Genomic DNA, 25,358 nt, shown 5'->3' with positions numbered 1-25,358 from the left:
ACACTCACACATAGAAACAAATGTGCCCATCTGTACCCGTCTTGCCTCTGTATATCTCGCATCGTATACTTATTTAACCAAATGCAAATATAGCAGGTATTTCAAAATTTTGCTAAAACTAAATTACTTAGCCTTATTATGTCTTTGGAATTTTTTTCGTCGTTTGTGAGCCTCTTTTTTGTTAAAACAACAGTTGGGGTGGTTCAAATTTTACCAGGATCACAAAATTAACTTTTTAATCGTTCCAGATAGACCCTTGCGACCTTCGACTTCACGTTTGCTGAAGACGTGTAAGCTCTATTTGTCATTTTTAAATCTTACATTTACATCTTAAATTTAACCCTTAAAGGCGCAAGTCAATTTCTATCAATTTTTGTGAAAATCGTGTCACAGTTTTAATACGCCACTACGATAATTTTGAGATGGTATTTGCAATGTTCTTTTAAAACAACATTGCGCATTTAAGGGTTAAACTCAAAGGTAGGATTGTTTCTTAGTGGTTCTTAGAAAAACTTAGAATTTGAAACTGAAGTAGTTTTCAGACAACTTTAAGATTGCTTTAAGGCGAATAATTTTTTTAATGGCTGTTATCTAACTATTTTCGTTGAAAAGTTATGAGCACTTTTTCGCCAAAAAATGGAGTCCTTTGGGACTTTCACCAACGGGTTAGTCACTTAGTACAAATCGAGTTGTGGTTGCAAACAAACAGCGTGATAGCCTGTGTCGCAATGTGCGCAATGTGCCACGATGTACCTTGGTGTTCAGCAAAACAAAAAAAAGGGTTGCTGTGATCATTTAGTTACACTTTGTTGATTGTTTTCTCGTTTACAGAAGTGTGCCTCAATGTGCCACACATGTGATAACGAGTGAAATGATTGTGTACTACTGTGGATCGTATTCTTATATCGTGTTTTCGTTGCTAATATAGTGTGTATGGCACATTGTTCTAAGCGACTCAACCCTTGACTTTCACTCATTGTGGCAAACAGAAGATACTTATTTTTCAACTAAACATAAAGTTTTAATATAATATAATAATCATTTGAAAGGGTGGGGGCGGTTGGTTTTTTTAGAACTTTGCGTGAAACGAACTGATCGAAACTTTTGTACATTATAGTGTATCATTTTAATTTCATTGAGGGTTTTTTTTGCCATTTTTCACGAAAAATTCCGTCTTTTTATGAGTAAAAAAACCCTTAATTGGAAAATTATCTCGAAAACTCAACGTAAGGGTTAGGTATTTTTTACATTGGCTTAGCAAGCCTGTAAGAGACATTAGGCTACTTTTCTCCTTAACAAAGAAAATTAAGGTAAAACTATTTTTTTCTGCACTAAGGAAAAAAATTCTTCGATTTCATTACTTCTCATTAGCTTTACATGAGAGCTCCTTTTCCCGTGGGACATCACGCAGAACTAGGGGTTTTCTCAGAAATACAAACCGTGGTTTTTGGAACTAACGTCAATCCAGCGCTAGCTTAGTCCTGTCACAAGTTAATGTCGGATTCTGATGAGAAGAAATCGAAACGCAAATTCCATAACTAATTTCAAATTGCTGCTAAATTTACATTCTGAACCACTGTGCATTGTACTTAACAGTATGGAAACATGTACCCAAAAATTTGGGCGACCTAAAGTATCTGTGTTTCGACACATTTGGCTAAGTTTGTAATTGAGATGCTGATCGATATAGTGCGTGCGGGTTGTAAAAGTTTGGAAAAGCATTTACGCTTTTCGGATCCGGGAACTAGGCCGAAATTTTTTGAAATGGTTCAAAATTTCGGTTATTTTCACGAAAAATACTACCCACGCTTTCCGCCGGCCCTGATCAAAACCTCACTTCCTCATTCAAACTCAATGATTCATTTTACGTTGCAGAACTTGCTGCTAGGGTGGGTGCTCCTATAGTTGAGGTGTACCTATAGTTGCAGTAGTGGGTTATACGCCTATCTAAGGTACTATCTAAGGTATCGTTTCATCGTACTAAAATTATGCGACAATAAAACTGTTATTCTTGAAATTTGCTCAAATAACTATTGAAAAAAATTATTTTCTTTGAATTTTGAGCTCCCTTGCATCTATAGTTGATCTAGTGTACCTATAGTTGCAAGTCCCATAAGAAATAAATGGGATTTGCAACAATAGGAACCGAAGTTAGCGATTGCACCACTATTTGTACATGTGTTCCCATTGTGGTACAAGCGATTTTGAATTCATAATTTGGTTATTAAACAATCTTTATATTTTTCCTATGAAGTAGGGATTGAGAGCTTTCATTTAATATATTATTATTGCCCAAAGGTCTATTCATCGATTTTATAGCAAAAATTTTCCTTAAGTATGCGATTATTGGTACATCCACCCTATTCAGTATCCCCTTGGGATAATTGACACTTCACGCACCGATCATTACATTATTATTTCAAACAGCCTCTGCTCAATAGAGTCTCTTCGTTCAATGAATCCTAGAAAGTTCATTCCATATTGGCACTTATCATGGATGGCTGATACAGTGAAATCTTTTTATACAATAGTATAGTTCACTGCACACCTAGCCTTACGATCGCCAAAGGGAAGGAAATGTTAATTGAATACCTAATTTAGAGGGGGGGGGGAGAATCCAATATATTCTGATTCCTGAAGGAGGGGGGCGGTGTAATGGTTTAAGAGTGAAAAAAATCCTTTTTTTGTGATTTTTTTAGAACTTTGCGCAAAGCGAATTTATCAAAACTTTTCTACATTATAATTTACCATTTCAATTACATTCTGTTATTTTTATATGCAAAAATAATACCCCCTTCAATGAAAAATTATCTCAAAATCCCAATGTAAGGTGGTTAGGTATTTTTTACATAGAATGTGTACACAGATAAAAATATTTTGTAATTTTAAATTTATTTTCATGCACATATTTGGAGCATGAATATAAATGAAAAATTAAGTTCCACCACAAATACACACAACTTATCGTGCTTTCTTCAGAGAATTTTATTAAAATTTTACACGTTGATTGAAGATTACAGTTTCATTAAACGGAATACCAATGCACTTTAATGTATTTTTAAACCAATATTGCTGTAAAATAAATGACATGTAATATTACACGAACGAAAGTGTAAAATCATATGCTTTTTGATGCTTCCATTGCGTGCATCGAATTGAACTTAATTTTCAATCAAATTTTTGATTCAAGCTTTGTATGTTTACATTCGTATTGATTTACATGTCCTTTAAATTTCATTATTTTTTGTGTGTATGGAAAGATTGAAAGAAATCGGTTAAGTAGTTTTTGAATACCAGGTAACACCGCAAATCAGGTTTTTTTCTAGAGACATTCTACAAAAAGCTTCGTCACCGAGTCGTTTGTTGATATTTTTGCATAGAAAAATTACAGAATGTTATAGAAATGATGCACTATAATGCACGAAAATTTTGAACAATTCGCTTCACTCAAAGTTCTAAAAAATTCACAAAAAGTGTTTTTTTAACGCTGAAACCCATACCCGGGATTTTATTCGTGTGCTATCTCGGCTCACTACACGTTAGATGCGCTTCTTCGGCGTATTAGGCTCGCGAATAGTGGTATCTGCGCTTGTAGCGATGGCTATCACGACATTGCTTGGGCATGCGCCGATTGCTGCTCCGCTAGAACTCAGCTATTGGATTCCCAGCGGGCCTAAGGAAGTCCACCCACTGTCCCGGTTCGGAATGTAATGGCATGCCGCGATCTCCCTTATATATCCCTCGTATAGACCTTCTTAAAAACCATCAATGTACAGTTTTAGTTCTCCTTTATCTTTTTCTTCTCATTCTCAGAAGTGGTCTTCCACCTAGTTTGATGCGACTTCAAGGCAACACAATATATCTCTGTTATCGTAGTCAACATACACGGGACCTACAGCACGAACATCACACCCGTAACTCGTTGTGTTGTCGATCCGCAGCTAAGCCAGCCGTACTAAGAAATCGTCTGGATGAATCCTCTACTCGTTCGATATACCAACTGCACTATGCTCGTTCTCCTTGTCCAGCGTCTCTCTCCTGTCGCTGATATGATTGCTGCTACCCCGATGTTGGAACTTATTCCCCTCCAGAATATCTTTCCCAATTATAAAGCCCCCCCCCCCCTCTGTGTTTTCCCTGCTTTAATAGGTAAATTCAATAATCTTATATAAAAATGCCCAACTGTACCACTACTCATACAACATAGATCTAGGGTCCTCCTTGAACATAAAAAAACTCAACTATTCCTTCTAGTAAATCGAAATGCATTCGAGGTTTAAGATTAATACAAAGTTTTTTACTCTTAGTTTAATATAATTAATTGTTTCTATCATCTTTTTGGCTATACAATGCCAAACTAAATAAATACGTAAACTAATAAAAATAGCTCCCCTCTTCTCATCAAAAAATTGTATATCGATATGTATTTCTTAATTTCTTAAGACTTAGTCGTAGTAGTCGTAGTCGTAAAATTTTCCTCTTGAAAATCAATATAAAATTCATATAGTTTTAAGAAATTTAAAATGTGGAACAAAGAAATAGGCACCTTCTAGCTAAAGCAAACATGCCTTATCAAATAAACGAACTAAATAAAAAAAAACATTTTCCACTATGTTCATAAACTCAACGCTCAAATTAAAATGCAATATAAATCCTGCATTACGCAACATAATTATATACGAGTTTGTACAAACTTCAATAGCATGATGTTTCACAAAACTGAGAAATCACCTTTCGTTGATAATCAGCTGTCACGCTCAACGCGCTTCACGTAATCCCGCAATATTTCTCACTATGTGCCGATTTTCTGTAACGCTTTCGGAAGTTGAACCAAAAATTATGAGAGCACAGGAATTCTCGCAATGCCGAAAGTGTTTCCTGACGCGCCGCTTTATTTTATATCACGCCGTTTCTCCGCCAGCACCACCGATGCTGTCACATGGCTTGAGTTGACGGCCTAACCAAAATTTAAACGCGACCGCGATTAACTACACCTACAGTTGGATCGGGAGTGTAAAAGTGACAAACGAATTCTTAATTAGACTTGTTTATTGCGTCCAATCTGATGTCGGTCGATCGTACATTATTCAAACAAACCAGAAAAACGCAAAAAAATGCTGAAGATCAAGGTTGGAATTTTCTCATGGCTACAAACTAGAAGAACCTAAACGTTTAGCTGGTGCAAAAATAACTGAACTAAACCAGCGTGATGCTGGGCTGCGAAGGTCAGAAGGTACAATTGTGCTTTGGTACATTTTTGTTTGACAGGAAACTGGGCGGGAAGCCGTTTTAATTGTGATAACTCACGGTCGGTAGATGTGTTGGTGGAGATGAAATTGATCGCGGGGAGTAGTACTCACACTTTTCCTACCGTGAATTTGGGGAAATGATTGGCGACCATCAAGAGAAAAACGGCACACGGTGGCAGGAAAATGTAAAAACGTGGCATAAATTATTATCTTTCGGTTTAGAGTGACGATATATTTAGAAAAGTTTCTGTATATCACTTAACGCTTCATTTGATTACATCAAACTAGTTCGAAATTCAGTCGCTAGAGCGGCACTGTTATCAACTTTCCAATAAACCTAGCTACGAATATGGTATCTTCTAAAATGTTGTTGGTCTTATCACAATAAATATAGCTTCTTAAGATCCAAACTTTGTAGGTTTTACACATTTCGATATAAAGTGCTTTTTTGAAAATATGATCTTTAAATATGCTAATTTTTACCCATATTTTTATCTAATTGTGTACAGTATGTATTCAGCATATTTTCCACTAGATCTTGAAATACAAATTACAATTATATCAGAACAGCTTAGATAAAGAAACAAAATCATAAAAAGGTGAACAAATTCGATTTTTTTAACTCCAGCTGAGATGCCTTGTGCATAAAAATTGTAAAGTTTCTTAGCAACTATCTAATGCATATTTGGTTGCAGGAATGTGCCGAAATTCATTTACGGTACTCAGTCAATTTAGTGAAGTTCAAACAATATTTTTGTCGAAGTAAAGAAATATGCTGAAAAATGCTATACGATTAGATTAATAATTAGCAAGTTTTGGGTAAAAACTAAACTGGATGAACATGTTTGAGAAAAATGTGTCCTTTAAGCTGTAAATGAAGATGTGTACTATATATCAATATATACATAATGATAACAGATATACGATGATAAGAAAAATAGCGCAAGCTGAAACCTGGCGATAAAGAATGTGACACGTCAAAAGGTGCATGTGTGCTAAGGCGCAACCCAAGGCTATGATAATTTCTTTATATCTCATATATTACTCACTGTTTGTTTTATAACATATCAAATCGCATCCCATTCTTCATATTGAAAATATGTATGATAGCACTAGTTTACAGCATTTCTGAACTCAGTAAGCGGGTGGTCATTTTCAATGTCCAAAAAATTTACAGTAGAACAGTTTTCAAGTTAGACTAAAAAAAATAATTTCACCTTTAAAATAATATGTACTTTTAGCAAAATTCATATATCTCCGGTTATATGGCATCGATACGAAACATAATTATGTTAAATTAAAGGTGAATGAATGTATTTTTAGTCGTCTGAACATTTAGTGTTTTAGTGTAACCAATGGTTCTGACGTTAGTTACGAGTTTGCTGATCTTTTTTTTTTTTGATTTTTCCTCATATAGAAAGGCTATGCAATCACTCTGAAAATTGTGAACCTAATCCAGACCCAGAGGGCCGAGTGTCATATCCCATTCGACTCAGTTCGTCGAGTTCGGAAAAAGTATGTATGTGTGTGTGTGTGTCTGTGTGTGTATGTATGTATGTGCGTATGTGTCAAAAATGTCACTCCTTTTTCTCGGAGATGGCTGGACCTATTTTCCCAAACTTAGTCTCAAATGAAAGGTACAACTTTCCCATCGGCTGCTATTGAATTTTGTGTCGATCGTAATTCCGGTTCCGGAGTTACGGGTATAAGAGTGCGGCCACACAGACATTTCCCATATAAACTATAGGAAAATTTAAAAATAGACTTTTTATTTTTGATGTCAAATGTCTTTAAGGTGCATGAAACGTGGAGATTTGACGCAAACTTGAAAAAAGGGGGCGAAAATTCACTTTTTTGGATTTTTGCACATTTTTGCCTTTCTCATATAGAAAGATTATGCAATCCCTCTAAAAACCGTCAACCTAATCCCGGCTAAAATTTTTTATCGACTGGCATAAGGTGTAACTCTTCTACTGTGTATCCCGGTAAAGCTCAGTAGCAAGAGCCCCCTCGAACTGGGTCTCAGGGTCGGCTTACTACTGGGTAATCGGAGGGGTTTCGCGGACAACTGTGCAGGGTACTATCACTTTACTAAAATGGGTTGTGAAATGAGCAAATTGAAAATGAAATCTAAACTTCGAAAACTTGTTTTATTTAAATGAATTTTACTTTTACTAAATCACTGTTTGTTTAAACTATTGCTTGTGTGTGAGTGTGTATGTGGGTTGTGGGTTTATACCGGTACGTACCGCTGCTGTTGCTGGAAGTTGCTGGTGGTTCGGGGCCGTCCTGCGAGCACCCGCGTGGCTGCTGCTGACGACGGTGGGGTTCGGGAACTGGTAACAATGGTGGCTACGCTATTTCTCTGGTGGGTTGGCGGGTTTTTGACGGCGTTGGTGGAGTCTAATGGCGGCTGCTGGCATCTTCCCTCATTGACGAGTATCGACAGGCCCAGGACGATACCGGAGTGACCGTGCCGAGAGGGGTAAGTCCTCCTTAGCGGCTATGGCCCAAGGCCAGAGGACGATCGCTGGTCTTTGACGGGTTAGACGTAGCGAGCATCCAGGGCTCGCTAGGCCGAATCGTGTGCTGCCGAGTGAGGATGATCGCGTCACCCAAGGCACGTAAAATTATATAAAATACAAAAAAAAAGGTCCTGTGAGGGTGTTCAGGAGACGGGTATTAGTGAAACCCTTGATTACTCGCATCAAGCTGTACTTCCACCTTTATATTACCTGAACAAATGTGTCACCTCTCACCGATAATTTTAACTTTATTTAAAACACTCCACTTCAAGGATGTTAAGCACACGAACGCGAGATTATGTCTGAACTTTGGTGGGCTCATCAAGTAGTCCAAAAGTCTTAGGTGGCGAAGCATTTTGGCGGTTTTCCACGGCTTTCTGGGAGCGATCTTTGGGAGTGTCGCGCTACCATTTTTCGCCTGCCTTATAACAGATTTCCTCCCCCTTTCATTATCTGTTATACGGTTTGGTGTTCGTTGGTTTTACCACCCACTTGTACCCACAGTGTTGTTTTAGTGTGTTGACAATTATTTGTGTTCATTCTTATCCTACTAATCCTAATTTTAACAAATAACTTTTAGTATTTACATTTTATTACTACTAACCCTACTAACAATTAACCCTTATATTATTTAGAAACGTGACAGTACATTAAACATTTAGGCATTTTAACACATTTTAACAGGGGCGTAGTTAGGGGTGTGCGGAGAGGGGTTACTCCCCCCCCCACCGCTCTTTATCCCCTTTAAACTCCTCTTAAATCACCCCTCAGCCCACCAACCCATCCAGCCCTCATACCTGCCCCCTCTCAACCCCATCATCTTTAAACCACCACTATATAACAAGGCATACCAAATTAAGCGGAGGAGTCGTTCGTTCGTGTGTTTTTCACCCTCCTCACACACCCATCCTCGCATGACAAAATTAGTTAGCAAGAACATAACATTGAACTAATGCTGATTAGTCTAATCAAGTATGATATTTTTTTTTTGATTCAAGTATTTCGTCGTCGACACGTGACTCTTCAAGTTCGTGGCTGGCGAGCCATTGTGTACTAAGAATGTGATAGACATTTCCACAATTATATTGAACATAACCAGCCACCGAGCCATAGGTTGGAGAAATGAAAAATGCACAATTACACTGTGCTCTTAATATAAACACAAGGCATTCACACTCGTGCACGCTCGGCAAAAGTCTATTTCAATGATTCCCCGGGCAAAATGAGGTCCCCTTTATAAGGCATCTTAAAAAATGTTTCGCCAGAGTATAAGTAAACATAGGGGTGACCGGGGCTGGTTGGCCGAAGGGGCAGGTTGGCCGAGTGCCTTTTATGAAAAGGCTAGTATGCGCAGAAGCGACATCTATAGTGATTTTGGTGGAGTATTAGGTCACCATTGTACCGACGTAATTTCAAGTGTTTTGGTGGTGTCGTTTGTACAGGAGCACGTTTATTCTTTTTTCGGCACTGGTGAGTAAATTTCTGTTTCTGAAAAATAATATGTGTAACGCGAATCAATTTACATCCGATTTCCAATAACTTGGTACTGCCGGAAAGGGTATTCAAAACCCAACAAAATGGTGTAACGGTTACCAGTGTAACCTTATATTTGTTCGTGTAAATCGTGATTGTTCTCGAGTATATACATTGGGGTAGGTTGGCCGAGTTCTTTGCGGGGCTGGTTGGCCGAGTTGTAAATTTAGTACAGAGTAATGTGCACTTTGATATTTGTGAAATGCCAACCTTTTTCAAAGCAAAATTTGATATTATGCTAATATTGGTGATTATAAGGAAAAATATACACGATAAATAAGTAATAAAAATAATTTAAAATTATTACCAAATAGAAATAAGAGATTAGAATCATTAAAAGTCGGAAATCGTTTATAAAAAAGTTGATTCCGATATTTTATGATTTAAATGCCAAGCTGGTTTCAGAGTCTTTGGCGTGGGCCCCTTCAATCCTGAAATTTTTCCTCCTGAGGAGTTTCTGGCAGGATTTGTCACAGATCGACCCAAACTCGCCCATTAGCATAGAATCTGCTGCAGATGTAAGCCTCTCTGAAGACGTGAGACCTCTTCCCAAGACGAGGGCACGATCTGATTCGAAGAAATGGCAAAGCCGTAAACGCCGATCGACTCCAATTTTGACCGATTCCACAATAAAAGCGGTATTGGAGGGACAGAAAAATGAAATCAAACGTAAGCGTACGCTGGCGGAGGGAAAAATCAGCGAGAGCTGGCAAAAAGTTTACTAAAGCTGCCAAAACTAAGTCCAAAAAGGTTAAAGTGACTAAAAAGTGAAGAGTGGATTTCATTTTCCTTATCTATATAGGGATCATCCATAAATGACGTAGCATTATATGGTAGAGGGGGAGTTTTGTATTTTGTGATGATGTGTGACGACAGGGGGATAGGAGGTCATGTCATGCTACTATCTGTTTTGAAGGGGAATAACTAACAGGTACCCGGGTACCCCGTCGGACACATGACGGTTAATTTTATTTCAAAATCATGGTCTCGAAGAGTTGCGTATCAATCAATTTTAATTGAAGGAAACTTAAAACATCGCAAAAGTGCGCTTCTTAATTCGCTATAAAGCATAAGCACTCTTTCCGGCCTAGATCATAAATTGACTCATAAAGTAGAAGGAAATGATTTTTTTCAAACGCGAGGTGGTTGAGACCGACCCATCTATGTACTTAAATATTGAGGAAGTTAAACTTGGATTTGTCGACGCGCGTAGCAAAAGATGTTGTATAATAATCCGTAAATAAGTACACCTCTCTTACCAGATAGATCTGTTTTTTTCACGTGATGAGTGATTTCCAGTCGAAAGCCAGTACTATGGCAACTAACACGAAAGGCACAAATCAGACAGCGATTCATTGCCCTAGAGAGGTTTCTATAACTACAGGTATCTTATCCTAACCATGAGGAAGCGATCTTAAACTTGAAAATGAAAGGTAAATTAGCGTCAAGAGGTATTCCATGAATGAAATTCGTACTTTTTGCTTCGATGATCGAGTCAAAGTTGTTTGTTTATTTTTTCAACTCTTCGGGGTGTGAACAAATGTTGCCACTGACTGGTTGAAAAGCAAAAGAGATCTGGTTTCGTTCAGCACATGTGTTGGCCCGGGATGATTAAGAGTGGTGAAAACTGAATAAAAATAGCTGATCTGCGATGATAAACTTAAATACAGCGCTTGTTCATTATAACATATTTCAATATTTAATTACTCAGCCTGATATGTTTATTGAGTGTAGCGAAACGGTTAGGAAGTGTGATGCAGCCAAGCGCCTGGAGTGATTTCAGAACAAGCTCGCTAATTACATTATTACACACACATACGACGAAGTTTTTTTTTAAATTTTCAACTTCGTGAAAATTCCTTGCAACAGTGGTAGTATCTCTAGCATTGTTTTTGTTTCCACTAGGGACAAGTTTTCCCATGATCGAGAATGCTAGAGACATCAATCTACATGCGAATCCTTGTCTCATTTATTTGCATCTTCCGCGAGTATCTAATTCGAATTTTTCATCCCGTGGATGTTTACAGTTAGAAAAACATGCGCCATGCTTATAACTCCTAGTGAATTTGATAGTCGTTTATTTAAAAACAACCTGCGCCTGAATGTAAAATAAGATGACAAGAATGTTGACTAAACATATACATATCTTTGAACAACTTTGCTACATGAGGTATTTCAGTGTTTGATTAATTGAACGACAGGATTAAAATAACGCCAGTCTTTGTTACGACCTCATCCACTATTCCAACCAAGCAAAGCAAGACGATGGCTAAAAGAAGTGTCGTCTTTATAAATATCGGTGCCTAGCTGTACTGAAGCATGTGATATTTTTGATTTTGCAATCTTTTACCTTTTTGCATTTTCTTCAATCAAAGATTTAGAAAACTGCTCGAAAAATAATGATTTTTACGTGGTCCTAAGAGCTCATATACCGATCAACTCATATCGTTTAATTATATGCGTGGCTTTGTGCATAAGGGGGCAACTTTACGCCAAATTTTTTTTTCAAAATCATGTTAACGTCTTGATTTATTGTTATACATTATGATCGTCATTTATGTGTGAATTCAAATGAATGTCGTGCTCGTAAAAATAAAAAGGGTATGTTCAAGAACTGCGTACCACGTATCCAATAAGCTTGTTTTGGAGAGTCAATAAGTCCTATAATTAAAAACAACAAGCCGAAAAAAACGCTCTTCATAATATACTTTTTCATTGAGCCTTATGAATTAGACAACTTTGTTTTATTATTTTTCTAAAAGTAGTTTTATTCCGGAGTAGTTGTATTCCGGAGTGCAAAGGTTTTTTCCAGCAAAAAATGCGAATGGTACTGTTATATTTAATGGTCAGGTCAGTTCATCCATCTTTAATGAGATATCCATTTCCAATATATTGATGACTTTTTTATTTAGTAAGGTTTTAACCATAAGTTCATTCGCATACACTGCAGAACTATTCCCCGCTGCTTATTCTGTCATTCCACGACAAATTGCTTCAATACACATAGTTTAAATACTTCTAGAAATGATAGCGTTTTTATATGTTTGCGCCATTGCAACTACACTACTCAACTTGCAAATTATCGATTGCTGTTATTTTTCAAAACGGTACGCTAATAAAAATCTGTTTTGAATTAGAATCAAATCCCAAAATAAGAGTAAATTTTCGTTCAAATATACAGATTGTGCAATATAGACTTAAGTAAAGCTTGGCGTAAAGTAGCCCAAATTTTAGATAAAATGGACATTTTGATTGATTGATTGATTTATTGATTTTCCATCTGACCTACATGGTCTACATGAAATATGAAATATGGAATGAGGAAAAGCCCATTTGCAGTTAGTGTGACACCCTCCAAATGGGCGTAAAAACCTCATTATCTTTTCACACATACACATTAAACAATATTGCACGTTAAATTACATTACATTACTTAATTAATAATACATCTAACAAATCAAAATCTAATGCACTAAGTCAACCGCTTAAGCCTATTTCTAAAAATATCACATGAAACAGAGAAGTCAAAAAATTCATACACACTATTAAAAACACTACACATCGCCCTTACGGGTTCGTTCTGTCCATAATTAGTACTTTGATAGTCGAGTCTTAGAAAATCCCACGATCTTAAGCTTCTAGGGGGGGCGTTTACATTTATCTGTGAAAGTATATTTGGGGCATCTATTTCACCTGTTAGAACTTTTCCTACAAACACTGCTCTGGAGATATTTCGTCTTTTTGAAAGGGTGTCCATGTCAAGCAAACGACAACGATCAATGTAAGGTGGCAGCTCTATCGGGTTGCGCCATGGCAGAGATTTAAGAGCAAATCGGAGAAATCTAGCTTGTATAGATTCAATCCTGTTAATCCAGATACTCGCATACGGACACCAGATGATAGCTGAAGCTTCCAGGACAGAGCGAACGAGAGAGAAATACAGTGCTCTCAGGCAATATGGATCAGTAAACTCTTTGGCTATTCTGATGATAAAACCAAGGTTCCTGTTGGCTTTCGCAATGATGTGGGAATAGTGATCTCTGAACGTCAATTTAGAATCCAGCAGTATTCCAAGGTAACACCACAAGATTGGATTTTTTTTACGCGTGAAAGAAATTACTGAGCATTTAGATACACTGAGAGTCAACCGGTTTCGAGCACACCAGTTGCAAAACTCATCTAGTTGTCGCTGCAGTTCGATGCAGTCCAATTCAGATCGCACAATGAGGAACAGTTTAAGGTCATCTGCATAGATAAGTTTGCATCCTGGTGGAAGGATATAACAAACGTCATTGAAGAATAAGGAGAACAGCAAGGGTCCGAGATTACTACCCTGGGGTACACCTGATAAATTTATGAAGTTGTGTGATTCGATATTTCCTAGTTTGACAGATAGGGTACGGCCAACAAGGTATGACTCCAGCCACTTAGTGAAGTTGAGTGAGGCACCCAGCCTTTCTATTTTCGCCAGTAGAAGCGAGTGATCAACACGATCAAACGCTGCTTTAAGGTCAGTATAAATAGTATCTACTTGTGCTCCGCCTTCCATACTTTTAATACAATGTGAAGTGAACTGTGCTAAGTTCGTTGATGTTGATCTACCTGGGAAGAGCCCATGTTGATCCGTCGATATATGTTTTGGCTTCCCGGAACAACACATTGCTTACTAAAATTTCGAACAGCTTAGACCCCGCACAGAGAGAGGTTATGCCTCGATAATTTGCTATGTCCTGCTTATCACCTTTTTTAAAGACAGGAAACATAACTGACTTTTTCCAACACAGAGGAAACGTCCCTTGCGACAACGATTGATTAAAGATCAGTTTTAGAGGAGCAGAAAGGGCTCTAGCGCATCTTTTTAAAATAATAGCAGGAATCCCATCTGGACCAGCCGATGTCGAGGATTTCAATTTTTCAATGGCAGCAACAATATCTTCTTCGGAAAAACGGATGCTACCTAGATTCATCACGTCACTGGGAACATCGCGTAGTCCGATTTCAACCTGTACTGGAGTAGTCGGAACTGTTTCAAATGCACTCGAAAAATGTTTTGCAAACAGATTACAAATGCCACGAGTCGTATTAGAACTTTCATTAGCTAAAGTCATACTGGAAGGAAGTCCGCTCTCCTTGCGCTTCCCGTTAACAAAAGACCAGAAACGTTTGGGGTTTCGCTCAAGGTTAGATTGCATTTGTAGCACGTGCCGAGAATAGAGGAAGCGGTTATAAGCTTTGTAACTGTTGCTGGCGTAAATGAATTCACGTTTTGTATTGGGATTCCGTCGATTGGTATAGTGACGAAGCGCGGCTGCTCTCAGTCGTTTAAGTTCTCGAAGGCGTCGATTGGACCAAAGTGGTTTCTGTCTAGGACGCGGTGCTGGGACATATATTTCAAACAGTTGTATCAGTATCGACGAAAATATTTCTACTGCGTCATTTGCATCGGTTGCACTGTTAAGCGAGGTAAGTTTTTGAAAAGTTATATTTGAAATCTTCCAGCATCTCATCAAAAATAACCTGTCGTGGACAGGTCTGCTCAACTAAGAGGGGCGGATGATGGGAATCTATATTAACGAGTGGTTCATCTGCTTGGTACACATGACAGTTCATGTATGCGTCTGCGTTTATGAACAGAAGATCCAACGTGCGATTTCGTCCGTTCTTAATCGTACACATTTGCAGCATGTTCAGTAGAGACATCCCGTCTAGTAAAGCACTGCTGGATCTCGAAAGGGATGAGTCAGAGGGGTCGGCATAGGCGTAGCCGAAGGAAGTGCTTTTCCAGACAAGACCAGGCTGGTTGTAATCTCCGAATAACAAGTGAGAGGTTTGGGGTTCTAGCGAATTGGCGATGTCGAGTGCAGATTGAATGTGATTCTGAATAACGTTTATGTTATCTGCGGAGTCCGGAGGAAGATATACGACGCCCACACATGTGTTAGTACCCTGGCTATTAATGTTTACCCAGAGTTGTTCTAGACCTCTATTGTCATAACTCTTTTGTATAGATGCTAACCGATTGGAAACAGCTATAAGTACACCACCACCCTTTTTTTTTACCAGCAGCGATCGGCCATGTCACCAATTACCAAAAAATCAAAAATACGGACAAAAAGTACAAACACAAATAATTGTTTTACATTGCCAGGTTGATTTCACGTAATCTATATCCTCTTATCTAATAATTTGACTAGTATATCACACTTTCTTAAGAGAACTTTAATTACAATGCCTTTTGCGTATATTTTATGTTTCAGTTTCATCGCCTACTACGATTATTTGCAATCATTTTCTTAAACCTATTTCCATTTTTTTTATATTTGTGTTGAACCAGCGAATAATACTATGTTTTGTTTTTGTCAGAATATAACGTTAAATTTGAACTTGAAGCTCGTGTATCATTCTTCAATTGTGGCGTAAAGTAGCCATGTGGCGTAAAGTAACCCCCGATGACGGTATTTCGCTTTTTTTTATGTGAAAAAATCTCAGAAATCGAACGGAACCTTTTTGACCTTTGTCATTTTCTCGTGCATATATGGTCAAGGCTTCTGTCTGTAACGTTACAAGTTTACGCATATTTCATAAGATAAGTCTGCAAAAACGGATTCCATCAGAATTTCATATTATTAAGGTAACTAAACCGGACAGTTTTTCTACAGAAAGTAATTTTCTATCATGAACGGTTTTCGCATTATAGTCATTTTGATACGTCTGTAACGTTGCACAATTTTCGCAGTGAGTTTGGATGTTGCCCGACTAAATTGAAAAAGGTTGTTCCGTTGGCCCCCAAATTTGCGTGAACACAGATTTAACTTATATTTTGCACAATGGCGGATTACCCTAAAAACCTGGCCAAAAGTCGAAAATGGTTTTGATTGACTTCCAAAGGTATATACTACGGTTTTTTCGGGCGTAGATTGCGATTTTGACATTTATAATGCATCGATTTTTAAATGGTGTGTAGTTAAATAGTTTAGTTGAATTGTACTAATTAAGATGTTTGGGAGTCTAAATGATGTAGCTTTTATCAAAATTTTGTATTTTGAAATATTATACAACATAGTTACAAAACTTTTAAACTCTCTGTTCAATTAATTTTCACTCTGTGCGATTAATATTCAATTACTATCGATGCACGTATTTCTCAAAGAGCGGAAAATAGTATATTTCTAAATTATAGAAAATAAACAGAATATACGACGAAATGCATGGAGCAAAAATTGACAAGTTTGCTTGCAAATTGCAGTAACTAAAAAATGATTCATAGTTTTATCAAATACAAATTTTTTGGGCTTCGCGTTGCCAATTTTCAAGAAATTCCATCAAGGAACACTGTCACTTTGACACTATACCTTTCCATGTACAGGGTAGCTTAAAACGTGTCCTCGAAAAATCATCAGAGCATTCCGTATTAACATATTTGTATTTGGTTTTATTTAAATTGTTAGACCGGTATAGTTTTGAACAACCACGTTTGGTTGTCATGGTTGCTGACATACTACGACTGACAACCTTCTCACAAAAAAAAATCGCCAAGCTGGAGTGTACGCCAAAGTAAGCTTTTTGGCTAAAACACGGCCGGAGATTTCAGTATTCTTTTGCACTATTCAACTGATTTTCTCTCGTAGAATCCAGTCATATATTCCACCTCTTGATTTGTTTTGCTTTGCATGATAAAACGTCATAGTTTCCCGGTAACGTTTAACCATGGTACTCGTAATTGATTTTTGAAATTTGGAACCCTTGGCGATCACTTCTGGCGACCTCGTTGGTCTTCAATATAAACGACTAAAATTATGTACGTCTTTTGCGTTCCACTTTTAATAAATTTTGAAAATGTTTAGGTATCTCGATGAAATTTTCACCACTATATACACAATTCTTCCTGTTCAAAATGTAGTATTATGCGACTCACTAAGTCAACCGGCTGTGCAGCAGTAATTAAAAGTACGAGTCTAAACGGGTCTAACGGAGAATCCTTCCTTCGAAGAACATAAATTGCCTTGAAACATAGTGGACAAAAAAGTACTTCAATAATTGTAAAAAAGTGTGTTGAAACCGTCTGCTACAAAAGCGCGAAAGTTATTGACATTTTCTATAAACAAACAAAATAATATCTTTTGACATCAAAACATATAAATAAAGTACATACCGTCAGCATAACTTTCTATTATTCCTATTTCGAAATCGGCGTTTTTATAAAATCCAGTTACACTTGAATAATACTGATATTTCAAGCGCTGCACAGAGGAGTAACTAGAACAAATTCTTGGCCAAAAACCAAAATATTTTTTTCGATTTTTTTTTTTTGTTTCGTTATATTTTTTTACATACCTAAGCACCTACTGTATAACGTGGCAAAATTAGGAGTATATCAAAAATTGTTAAAGAATTTTTACATGTATGCCCAATGGTGATATTTTAAGGGATATTTTAATCGTTTTCGTTATATATTCAGCAAAATCGCTTTCTAGTTATGATGACTGTATTAAATAAGACAATAGTATTACAAAGATAGTTCAACACAACCTTTTGTTTAACATCAGCTTAAAACTAACTAAAAAAGTAGACTTGCTATGTATTGCACCAAAAATACCCTTTTTACACCTTTTATTCCAAATTTGAATGATAAAAAAGTTACATTATACGGCTAGATCCGGCAAAGTTGCTGAAGCAGTATTACAAAACAAGATTTCAGGTATACAAAAAATATTCGAACTCTTCCGATCTTGTCCGATCCACCAATCCCAAGCGATTTGAAAATATTGAATTTTTTACTAATTTGAGGTACACCGAAATGCTGTAGGGCCAAATATTATGTTTGCCAAAATGTATCTCTATGAAAATATGCACAGGCGTCCCGTTTCTTCTCCCTTTCCCACTGATCAAATGTTTATGCAACTGGAAAAAACAAATGTATTCACAAAGATCACCTAGAAATTACCAGTATTCGAAAGGATATAGAAAATTGGCCTCTGCACTGGTAGGTGGGTAGATGCCAAATTGTTCCAAAAACTAGTAAATGTCTATTTTTAGTTCATATTAAGGCATAATAACAACAATTGCAGCAGCAAATAATTTTGGCCAGGATTCGACCCCTATTACTCCTCTGTGTGATGGAAAAAAAATATAAGTAAAACGCGACGATTTAAACTGTTTGAGAGTGTCAACACCTCAAATATGGGAATTTTGGAGCGTTTCATTTTAAATATCATTTTAAATAGGACTCCAAATACTACCATGCAATTTTCGACTTTTGGTCAGGTTTTTAGGGAAATCCGCCACTGTGGGGCGTGGCCGACTTGTCGCTAGAATAGTAGCTGTCATTTCCTGAAATGTGGGTCTTCGAGAGCGGAAAGTTACTTTCGTCGTCCTGCACGACGGATGTCCCGCGGTAGTTCTTCGACATCCACCGGCACTGTGATTTCACGATCGCTATCTGCTCATCCGTGTACTCAGGGGAGCGAGTCTTCCTCCGACAGATGATGTCCTCCATCTTGAGGGTTCGATGAATCAAGGTATGGGAGCAGTGACATTTTCGGCCGGCGTCACGCAAACTCGTTCCGTCATTGTTGTCGAACAGCTTATTCAACGCTTCCTTCTTCTTCTTCTTCTTGGTCGTCATTATCTTCACCGGACGGCCGCTACCGGCTTTCCGCTCCACGCTCAGGGATGTCAAGATCCGCTAAACTGTACTCACGGGCACGTTTTCGTCTCGAAAGTGGTCTACCGTAAACTTTTTTCCACGATGACCATGCGTTTCGTAAAACCGTACAACACGTGCTTGCTGTTTCGACGCCATCTTCGATTGAACTGACAGCACCCGAACGAAAAGAAACGTGCGACCTATTTCTAGAGAGTCCAGAGAGCAACTCTCCTGGAGCGAAAAAAATTTAAGTAAAGGGCAACTTTAATTACAGGTATTGAAATTATTCTCATTTACCCGTTACCTACAGCATAAACAACAAATATAAATTCAGCATCACAGGGTGACTACTGGGAGGGGCGCCGTTACTGGCCTTTCAGACCCCATCAAATTGCCATACGGTCCCGTAACGATAAATATCAGATTTCTGAGACAGTTTTAAGATTTTTAATACCTGCCCATGATTGCAAATCAATCCCATAAAGATAGGAAATCCATTGGAAAATGGGGCAAATAGGTGATCATGGGCAGTATATTGCTAGGATTTTATTAAAATTTACCAAAACTTATCCTAGTACTGAAACATCCATGTGGAAATCCGGATTACAAGGGACCAAATGCATGCATCCAGTTCACATTCATAGATTCTGAAAATAGACGAGTTTCTTGATCGAAACCATCCTAATCGACTAAAAAATGCAATAGTTATGAACTTTTCAAATAGCGGGTAACTGGGTGCCCTTGTCGGCCAGTACCAATCGACCCAACTCGACAAATCGGAACAATGTCATGTAATTATCTAGGCAATGTTTGAACCGATCCCAAACACACTTAATTTTGTTCTACCGAATCCCAGCTTTTTACCGAGTTTTTCACAGCCGAACACTCAGCTAACAAAGCTTTTACCGAGATCTCAGTAGAAGTGACGTTTGTTTTGCTGGAACTCGGAAAATATATTGCTGAAAATTAGTAAATTGAAGCCAATTTGCTGAACTGTCGGTTGAAAAATCTTCAGTTCATCTGTGCGGAAATTACCGTACTGAATTGAGTGTGTATTTTCAAACGAAAGGCCCAATGTAGTAATTTACCGCTATTATTTTTGGATATGTTCATTAATTTCTGTGATATAGGTGATTTTTTTATCAAAAGATTTATTTGAAACGGCTCAATGCGTTAGCACAACTGAGCCGTCGGTCTTTCAATTTTTTACAATAAGTAAAAATAAAATAATAAAATGCTAAGAATGTCGGTCTTCCAGATCTTGTTGACGCAGCTTGCTGCTGCGTGTTGAGATCCTTTTCCTTGGCGGTGAAGCCGCTTGGGGGTCATTCAGTCTGCCTTCTCTCGCGTTCTCGTTCCCGTCTATCTCATCATCGGTACTGCTTTCTTGCTGTTCACGATCATAGGTTCTTATTTGTTTCTTGTTCTTACGGGTCGCTGTTGTAAATCCGTCTTCATCGCTATTTTCTTCTTTATTGGTGATGCTAGTCGTTGGTTTAGGAGGGGTTGTCGTGGTCGTTGTACCTGCATTATTGGTTAATTGGATCATTGTTTTTGATTTATCTGAAGGTGTTGGTGGCTGCTTATTAGAGTTGGCTGTAGTAGACGGCTTTTGACTAGTTGCTTCGGCGCATGTTTTTCCGTAGTGGGTTGTATGGTTACAGAATTGGCATGTTGGTGTCTGCCCGGGATATGTGATTAGCGTTGTTTGCTTATAGGTCACTCCATCCTTCGGAGATTTGCATTCAATAGTCTACATGACTATTGGTATTGGTTTAGTCACTCGCATCCTCACAATACGAACGCCGTTGGAAATGCCGGTGAAAAAAATTCTCCAGGTGTCATTCGTAATAGATTTTACTTCTCCATATTGCGACATGATTTGTTTGATGTAACCTTTCTTAGTGCACGGGGCCAAATCATGGATACGCACGTCCACCATGTCGTTTTCCATATGCACCGGGATCTTGATTCTGGTGTTATTAAACTCGGCCTCGTGTTGCATGTTGTTCTTTTCAATGAAGTTTTCTGCCTGTGTTAAATTTCTAAACGTGATCAAAACACAGTTTTTGACGTTATGTAGCTGAATGTACGTAACTTCAGCGAGATTAATCTCCATTTTCACTTTAACTAATTGCTCCACTTCCTGAACTGTGGGTCTAACACGAGTTTTATTAAAGTTGATCGAAATCGTGTTTTCCCGTAGGCCCGATTTTTGTTTCATTTGGCAAACTCATTTCACTCCGCAGCCGGGGGAATCAATACAATATTGTTTGTGCACTGATATGATATGGACTGCTTGTGCGATATGCACCGATCAGCTTGTAGGTAGAATTGACTGTTTCACTTGTGCGGGACGATTTTTAGCTTCTGCTCAGGGCGAGATATGAAGACAAACTGATATAGGTGATTTTGTCAAAACCCGACATGTTTTATATAAAAATCCCTTTCTAACAAGCTACAGCTTCGTCAAAATCCGTTCACGAACGGTGGAGCTATTAAACATTTTATATTTTTTTCCTCACTTAACAATTTTCAATCCAGTCATATATTCCACCTCTTGATTTGTTTTGCTTTGCATGATGAAACGCCATAGTTTCCCGGTAACGTTTAACCATGGTATTCGTAATCGATTCTTGAAATTTGGAACCTTTGGCGATCACTTCTGTTGACCTCGTTGGTTTTCAATATGAACGACCAAAATTATTTACGTCTTTTGCGTTCCACTTTTGATAAATTTTGAAAATCTTCAGGTATCTGAATGAAATTTTCACCACTAAATACACAATTCTTCCTGTTCAAAATGCAAATGTAATACGAGTCTAAATTTCAAACTGAAAATCTTATAATCCGTCTCCATCCCCCCTTAACCAAATATTACTCAAAAACGGGAAAATTCGGGCAAGAATTCTATATTGTTCCAAATGGTGAATCGTTCAAGGAACAAAAATTGTCTTGAAAGCCCCCCTCTGAATATCTTGATCAAGCATAAGTCTCCGGTAAAAAAGTTTAAATTTGTATTCCGTATTCCTAGTTTTAAGATAGTTGCAATTTTACCTCTTTGTTAAAATTATTGTCCCCCATCTTGTAAATAGAATTGTATCCCTAGTTTTAAAACACCTGTGAAATTTTTCATAAATATTTGTTTGTGTACCAAACTATATTTTTAGTTTTAAGATAACTGTAAATATTTCCTAAAAAACTATTACTATTGAATTCCTTGTTTTAAAATCTTTTGCATAAAAAAATCTTTTGCCCCCTCTCTTGTATATAGAATCTTATTTCTAGTCTTAAGATAGCTGTAAAATTTTTCTCTTTAAAAAAAATATTTCAACATTGTAACCTCCTAGTTTTAAAATATCCAAAATGAAAAAACAAAAGAATTTGGCACCGCCAAGCTAACGCATTTGTGCCTACCAAATAAACGAAATCAATAAAAAAAATTGTCTTGAAACATAGTGGACATACGTGCACAAAAAAGTATTTCAATAAAAGCAAAAAGCAAAAATGTGTGCTGAAACCGTCTGCTACTAAATCGTGAAAGTTATTGACATTTTCTATAAACAAACAAAATAATATCTTTTGACATCAATACATATAAATAAAAAACATACCTTCAGCATAAATTTCCATTATTCCATATTCAAAACCGGCAGTCTTATCAATTTCCAACTACATTTGAATAATACTGACATTTCGAGCACTCGATAAAAATATGAGTAAAACGTGATGGTTTAAACTGTTTGGATATGTCAACACCTCAAATATGGATATTTTGGAGCGCAATATAGCATGCGGCAGCACCATCTGAAGGACAATATATGTACTAGAACCTAAAATACTACCTTGCAATTTTCGACTTTTGGCCAGATTTTTAGGCAAATCCGCCACTGTGCGCTGTCGAAACATAGATTGCAAATCACCTTAAATGACACAAAATGATTAAAATTAAAAAAATGTGTATAGCACATATGCTCGAAAACACAATATCGCCTACAACTTCTACAAAACAAAAGGTTTTGCTACAAAAACACTTTGGATAATGTGTTTCACATTTCTTGAAGCACACATCGAGAGGCAGCGCTATATGAAAGGGGGAGAAAAGGTGATTCTGCTAACTAGCAATTGTGGAAAGTTTTTTTTCTTTATCTTCGAACTGAACCTACACATCATTTTTTAAGAAATCCCCATAATTATTATTAGTTAAATTCACAAGAATGTCATGCCATCAAATTTCTCGAGTTACGTCGATGTGCTTTCATATCACAATATCTGGAATCGGTATTGTTTTGTCGCTAAACACCATTAAATAAGTACAATTTTTGGAAAAATAGTCTCATTCTTAGCTATTGCAAAATGGTCAATGAAGAATAAAAATATTAGATGTTTATTGTATATCTCTGTACATTACAAACGAATATAACGGTGTAAGCCTCAAAAGCCCTGTAAAACAATTTTTTGCAAAATATGTTCTACTGTTAGATGGATTGAACATTTTTTATTATCTTTGAGCCTGCGTGTGTCTGAGATGTTCCGAGAAGCGCATGTTTGTGTTGAAGTACACCATAAAACACTAATTTTGCCATCGGAAGTGTTTCGTTCGAAGTTAGCGGGGTCGGAACGTGTGATGAGTATACAGCGCTAAACAAGTCATCGGGTAGATTAATTTTAATTTTTCAAGAGTTGTCTTGTTTTGCTTGATAAATCGTGTTCTAATTATCTGACACCAGTAAAATATATGGGCGTACATGACGGATATATCATGTTTTTTTCTCGCCACATATGACTTCGGAATTTTCGTGGCCTTCCATAGGCGATTCCGTAGTATGCTGGCAGACATTATTAAGAAATACAATAAAAGGATTTTTGCCGCAGTTTTACATTTCTATGAAATCCTAAAAATTTAAATCTTTTTGCATTATTCAAAATAATAGTTTAATTTAATCATTGGTTTAGATCACTACATAGACCATAACAGAAAGCAAAATACTCACCAGAGCCCATTACTTCGTTGATGAGTTGTTCGCTCTATGAAGTTCAAGCCCTTTACTTAAGCCAGTCAGTGCTAAGCCAAGGCGAAAATATCATTCCGATTGCTAATGCTATTTTCTTTTGCTTATCTTCTTCATTTTCAGATACTTCGTAATTAAAGCCGTTCTCATTCTACTGGCTCGACCGGGATTTGCGCAATTTAAAATACTCGGTATCTCATCTGGCCGTTCCAAGAGTGACGAAGGTGAAGTTGCGCTAGTACAAATTCGACCATTACAGCTAAACACAACGGAACCGGTCGAGTCGAGATCGTTTGGAGATGCCCCGATATCAATCGCAATTAGTACCAGCAAACCGGCAGCGACGACGACAGCGGAAACTATTGAGGCTCAAACGAGCAAAATCATCAAGCTCCAAATTATGGACTCTTCGGTAGCTCGTAACATCTCATCGAGAGAGGGGAAACTTCAATATAGCAACCACCTTACCGACAACGACATCATAAACATCGCCCCGCTGAGGCCAACCCCGGTACCGGCGAATCCCACTTCCACCCATCGTCGAAGGGCCATAGGGTCAATCAAACTCACCGGCGACTCTGAGCTATTTTACATCCACACACCTTCTTCGCCAGCGCCATTCAAAAAGCACTATCAAACAAAAGACAACGATATTACCGATTTCGTGCTACAGCGTTATAAGCGCCGTAAGTACAAAACCAAATGCCGCTGTGAACGAATCTGGAATTGCCCACGAATTCAACTGTCCGTGGCTAGATGTGATCCGGATTACTTCATGTGTTGCTTCTAACGATGGTTATGCATCCGTAGATATTTAAGAGTGATAAATTAGACGTAGTACCGTATTTATAGTAATTTATAAAATAAAGCCAATCTTATCGTAACCATACTACATACATGCTAATGTTCTCATTTAATTTAATTTAAAATACGATTCATGAACGGGCACCAGTCCACTGAGTTTCTAATTTCAATATATTACGAGTGGGATGAAAGCTGCTGAAATAAATGTTGAAAATGCCGCTAGGCGAATTTTCTACGGTTCAAGTTTATAAAAGCTTAAACAAAGCTTCACAAAGCAGATTTTGCGCCATCTACATTTCAGAAATATGTATTAAAATACTTACAAATTAAGAACTTGCATTTTACACTTCCACCCTGGTAGCGAGAATTCGGCTAACAGTGCTTTAACTTACAAGAACTATCGCAGCGTCAGTAGTGTCGAGTAGCGAAAACCAAGAATTCCTCCTGACCGCTAAATTGTAGAGGTTCCAACATTAACACCAGGTAAGCCGAAAACCATCGATTTGTTTTGTTTGTAGCCTTTTTGCAAAGATAGCAATCAGGAGAAAGATTTCAACACAGAGAACAGACGTCCAACTTCAGCATTCAA

At 37.5% G+C, this 25,358-nt stretch overlaps 1 protein-coding gene across 2 annotated transcripts in view; it reads left to right on the top strand.

Moving 5' to 3' along the window:
- LOC131691819 (uncharacterized) overlaps positions 1 to 24,828 on the top strand; it is a 37,572-nt gene extending 12,744 nt beyond the window's left edge. For both annotated transcript variants that reach the window (XM_058978483.1, XM_058978484.1), the window contains exon 2: positions 24,089 to 24,828. In XM_058978483.1, coding sequence (XP_058834466.1) covers positions 24,089 to 24,755 — 667 coding nt within the window. In that variant the 3' untranslated portion in view covers positions 24,756 to 24,828. The remainder of the gene's footprint in view (positions 1 to 24,088) is intronic.
- The last annotated feature ends 530 nt before the right edge of the window (positions 24,829 to 25,358 follow it).

This window comes from Topomyia yanbarensis, chromosome 3, assembly GCF_030247195.1.
Source record: "Topomyia yanbarensis strain Yona2022 chromosome 3, ASM3024719v1, whole genome shotgun sequence".
Lineage (NCBI taxonomy): Eukaryota > Metazoa > Arthropoda > Insecta > Diptera > Culicidae > Topomyia > Topomyia yanbarensis.
The sequence above is the reverse complement of the archived record's forward strand: the minus strand, read 5'-3'. Positions and strand labels throughout refer to the sequence as shown.